Source organism: Panulirus ornatus, chromosome 18 (genome assembly GCF_036320965.1).
Source record: "Panulirus ornatus isolate Po-2019 chromosome 18, ASM3632096v1, whole genome shotgun sequence".
Taxonomy (NCBI): Eukaryota; Metazoa; Arthropoda; class Malacostraca; order Decapoda; family Palinuridae; genus Panulirus; species Panulirus ornatus.
The window spans coordinates 34264717-34269796 of record NC_092241.1 but is presented as its reverse complement, the minus strand read 5'-3'; the positions used below and the strand labels follow the sequence as shown (position 1 = coordinate 34269796).

General features: G+C 39.9%; 1 protein-coding gene across 3 annotated transcripts in view; it reads left to right on the top strand.

The window, feature by feature from the left end:
* Positions 1–1109, top strand: part of LOC139754903 (uncharacterized) — a 143037-nt gene extending 141928 nt beyond the window's left edge. The window contains exon 13 of one of the 3 annotated variants that reach the window (XR_011713969.1): positions 252–268. Coding sequence is in view for 1 of the 3 variants with exons in the window: in XM_071672730.1 (XP_071528831.1) it covers positions 252–457 (206 nt within the window). In the remaining 2 variants the exon portion in view is untranslated. Of the gene's footprint in view, positions 1–251 lie in introns of all 3 variants that reach the window. The other 2 variants (XM_071672730.1, XM_071672731.1) reach the window with 2 other exon arrangements.
* The last annotated feature ends 3971 nt before the right edge of the window (positions 1110–5080 follow it).

Sequence of the window (5080 nt, the reverse complement as noted above, 5' to 3'; positions counted from 1 at the left end):
CTTATTTCTTGCTGCAGCACCTTGATTTTCTGAGCTATGCAGTTTGATTTGCTTCCTACTTATAACCAATTATGTTCAAATTATGTACCTTTATTGCTTATATTCTTCAAGAAAGTCAGTTTTCTTTCAGGGACTTATATCTAACATACACTCTATTCCTCAATCAAATTTCATGTTATTGCAAAACTATGCTTTACCGTGTTGTTTCATCTGACGCATTTGTCCTTATGCATTGCATTGTCCCTCACCAGACATGGGGAACTACTGCATCTCCGATAACGTTGGTAACGATGCCGCCAGTGGGAACAATAACAGCAGCAGCACAAGTAGAGGTAATGCTAACAGTAACAACGGCACTAATGACAGTGGTAACCGCGCTAACAGTGAGGCTCAACTGGGGATGCTGCGGTCGTCTCTTAGTTCCTCAGTGCGCCTGAGTCAAAACCTCGTCAGGTAGCGTATCCACCTGGCGGTAGTCTCAACTGGTATATAGATGTCTAGGTTGCCAATTGTAATATAAAGGGCGTAGTTACTACGCCTCCTTTGTCATGTCTAACAGCACTTCGTCTGAGTGAGGAGCGAGAAGGAATGATTGCTCAAAAAAACAGAAAGGTAAAGACCTAAAAACAACACTCGAGATGTCCATATTCGCTGAAAAGAGACATGTTTTAACTATGTACATACGTGCTAAGTGGCGCGAACCAATTTCATGGCTAGAATACCAAAGAAGCATCATTGTTAGGGTCCTGTAGGAATCTGTCTTTTTCGAGCACGTATTCAGGAGAGATCCTCTTAAAATCCAATTTTGTATCTTTATACTTAGCACCTCATGGCGTCCATACGAGTCTCAATCCTATGCGAGGGCAGTAGAGACCGTTACGCACACATACATACATACATGCATACACACACACACACACACACACACACACACACACACACACACGTGTGAATGGGAAGCTCTTCTCCTGCCGGAAGATGGTAATGGTATCTTCCCAACGCCAGTTAACTTCCTCACTCAGGTCTCAATTCTCATTGGAATTTATCACTGTCCAGTTTTAGATCTTATGACTCGTGTTTTTTAGGCAACCACGAAAACTCTGTGAATCCCTCTATTTTCAAATAAAAACCTTTACAAAACACTGATATCACTACTCCATGAATTAATCCCCGATTTATGCAAATATGATAATAAATGAAGATCTAAATGAAGAAGGTCAATCGCAGATATACATATTTGTGCATACATTTCTCAGATTGTGCAGACATTTCTCTTTATACAATTGAGTATATAAGTGGGAATAGAACAACAAAGCAATTCTGTGGGAGATTACCTCTCTCAGGATTATAATCTGTGATCTGTTTCATTGCCTAAGAAGTGTCTGCAAACTTTTACTCGGCCACTGTATTTCTGCAACACGACGTATAAACAGATAAGAAAAAAAATCATAATTTGAACCCTCGGGTAACCAATGGTCCATGTGAAACAAAGATCAACTGTCCTTACACTGTAACACCCACAGTAATAGGATTGTATCCATTTCTGTATTTTTGTCAATTCCTCTTATGTCAAAAATGTTTTCAGAAAAAAAAAACAGTAACTGATACTGCAGTAGCATCAGTGACTGTGGACCTCAACTTAATCCCACATGACTACTTCTGAGCACATGCACTATGTATTGTGCAACATTTTCTCTTATATATTTTCTTTCAGCTAAGAAATCTAACACATTTTCTTTCAGCTAGTAGATCTAATCCCTTGTATGATTAGTTAGCAAGGTTGTATATAGACACTGCCGAGAAGAATTTACGATTAGAATAAAGGGCCAACAGAAAAGGAAATTTGTGAAGAGGACTGTGTGAATAACATAGGAGGCATCGTAAATGAAAAGCTGGAATAAGGAAAACATACTGACATCATCATCTGGTTAAGTGGAATGATAACGAGGATATTCGCCACGAGTGATAGAACGCTGATGATGTGGCTGTTCAGTTTGTACACAAAAAGCAAAATTGAATCAGCCATATCATATGGTCGCCATCAAGTAATGGAGAAAGTCACAAGGAAGGAAGAATTCAGAAACGCTGTGACTTCATCGCTGCAAAGTATGTTGCCTTGATTTTGACCTAAAACCAAAGTAATGTTTGAGATGCGACCATGTTGATTAGTGATCAACAACCAAATTGATGTAGAGTAAGTTAGGAGTATGTTAGAGTATGTTGATGTTTGACCAGGTTGATCGGAGATCTACATCCAGCTGATGTATAGGGAATGACCTAATGGACATTTGAGCTACGACCAAGTTTGTGTGTGAGTTATGAGCAAGTTGATGTGTAAGCTACAACTAAGTTGATATGTGAAGTATGACCAAGTTGGTGTGTGAGTTATTACCAAGTTGATGTGTGAATTATGACGAAGTAGACGAGAGAGCACCAACCACATAACATTTGCATTTCACGTGAACTAATGTACATTCAAATGGCAGAGCACAGTACATCATGAGAACATCACAGGGGGAAAAATCAATATAATCAATTATAACAATAAAACACAAACAATGGGACGACACTTCCTTACTCTATCCCAGCACATAACATGAGCGTCAACACAACCCATCTCACTAATATGATACCAGCCACACACAATTCCACACATCCACCTCACTAATATGATATGAGAATTCCACACATCCACCTCACTAGTATGATACGAGACAATTCCACCCATCCACCTCACTAGTATGATACGAGACAATTCCACACATCCACCTAACTAATATGATACCAATCACACACAATTCCACACATCTACCTCACTAGTATGATACGAGACAATTCCACTCATCCACTTAACTAATATGATACCAGTCACACACAATTCCACACATCCACCTCACTAATATGACAAGAGACGCGACACAGCCACCAGGACAACTCAACTCAAGCAGTGATTCAATCATAAGACCAAATCCAGACACAAACCCTCTTCCACTCACCAGTAGCAAATGTTAATCATCACATAATGGAAGACGAGATTAGAAACAGGAATGGGTGGTAAATGTCACACGACTCTCGAGGGAGTTGGCCCACAAACCATGACTTAAGAAAAATGGAGGGTGTTGAATATTAGATCATGTCTGGCATTTCCCACCACCTCCGCCTCCATGTGCGCTTCTCCATCAATTGCAGAAGATGGGAATGATAAGAACCTGGAAAAGTAGGGAAAGAGAAGATAAAAGCGTGGGAAATAACAGTAAAGGGAGGGCATTATGGAGAGATTAAATTAAAAAGTGAACGAGATGAAGCGATGGACAGAAGAGAAAAGTAGGAAAACTGATATTGAATGGGATGTATGAGAAGTGAATAGTAGAAAAAAAAAGGCAGTAATAAAGGAAGAAAAGGATGAATAAAGTTCGTAGAGGAGATAAGGGAAGAAGTAAAGGGCACGTATAGAAAGAGGGGACGAGGAACAAGGAAGCATTCAAGGTTAGGAAGGTCAGAGTTATGCAGTAGTACGTGGGAGGGAAGAGAAGGGGGAATTAAGGTAAGTAATACACAGGACGGAAAGGATTACAATGGTTAGGGCTGTGTGGGCTGGAGGATGTGCTAAGCGGGAGGGTGGCGGACAGGAAAAATAAAAGGGGAACTTGATGAGGGAGTAAGGCTGAAAGAGAAGGAAATATTTGGTAAGGGGAAAGCTGGCTGAGGGAAAGATAGTCAGGGCTCAGGGAAGGGAGTAGAAGAGAAGACAGAGGATTGAAGAACTGAAGGGTTTAATGGGAGGGCAAAGTGTTGCTGAAAGACGAGGGGTAAGACTGAAGGGGAAGATGGGGAGGAATACATGGAAGTAAATGATAAGGCTTTCTGTGAGGGCGGAAGACTAAGACAACAAGAGAATGGATACACTGGGAAGCAAATTCAGAAGAAGTAGGGGCATAAGATGAAAGAACAAACCATAAATTTATATTTCATTTTATGTGGAATAAGGATTACTTTTCTAACGTTTCTTGATGGTTTGTGATGATGATAAGCATGAGGGTCGTTTTCTATCTTGAAAAAAATATTCTAAAAGTTACCAGTGGGTTGACCAGTTTAATATTCATGCATGAAGTGTAAAATCAATTACACAATGAATGATATGGTACTATAGGTATTGCATTTCAAATTATTGGACATCAGCTTAATGTCATACATGTAACTATCCAAAACATACTCTTCAAGAACATTTATCACACTCAGAATAGACTGTGGTCTAATGTAAGTGCTTATATAGTGCTACATGCTGTATGCGCACCACTGATCAAACTGTTAACCCACGACCTCGCTCCTTAATCATCATGTGCGGGTGAATGTTACTGATAGTCTATCAATGGTTTAAAACACTTTTTGAATGCCAATTCAACTGAAAGTTTATGCAAAAGTAATAAGTAAAACTAAGTCTTTCATTAGGATGACATTATAATCAGTGGGTACATGATCCTGATTTCTCTTGCACATTTCCTTTTCGCTGAGTTGGTAGATCATTATGAACTTAATCTCAGTTTACCAGGAAAAGAGAATATCTTTCTCGTTCAATGAAACACACACACACACACACACACACACACACACACACACACACACACACACCGACATTCCCAACACCAATTGCAAAACAAGGTACATGGACCATAAACAGCTGCCACAGTGTTCCCAAGGCAGCCGCCATCAGTGCCAGCCCGGCCACAGAGCCTGCCTGGGGACGCTAATCTATTCTCTTTGATAATTAACTGGATGGCGGGAGATGATCTAATTCTGAAAGGCAATAAGAAAAAAAGTGTCCTCAAACTTCACACATGATGAGAGTGGGGCCGGCTGGAGATTTCCGACACTTGGTCATAGATTTTAAGAATGACGTATGTCATTATTAGCTGACCTTGAAAAGGAATAGATTCATTGTCTCATATGCTATTGTTAAGACCAATCTAGCATTATCATTTCATATACGTGCCGTACATGTACATACCTATATCAAGCAATCTAACCCAGTTTCAACTCGGACACTTAAAGCAAAATAGGACTAAATCCTTTTCGACCATCT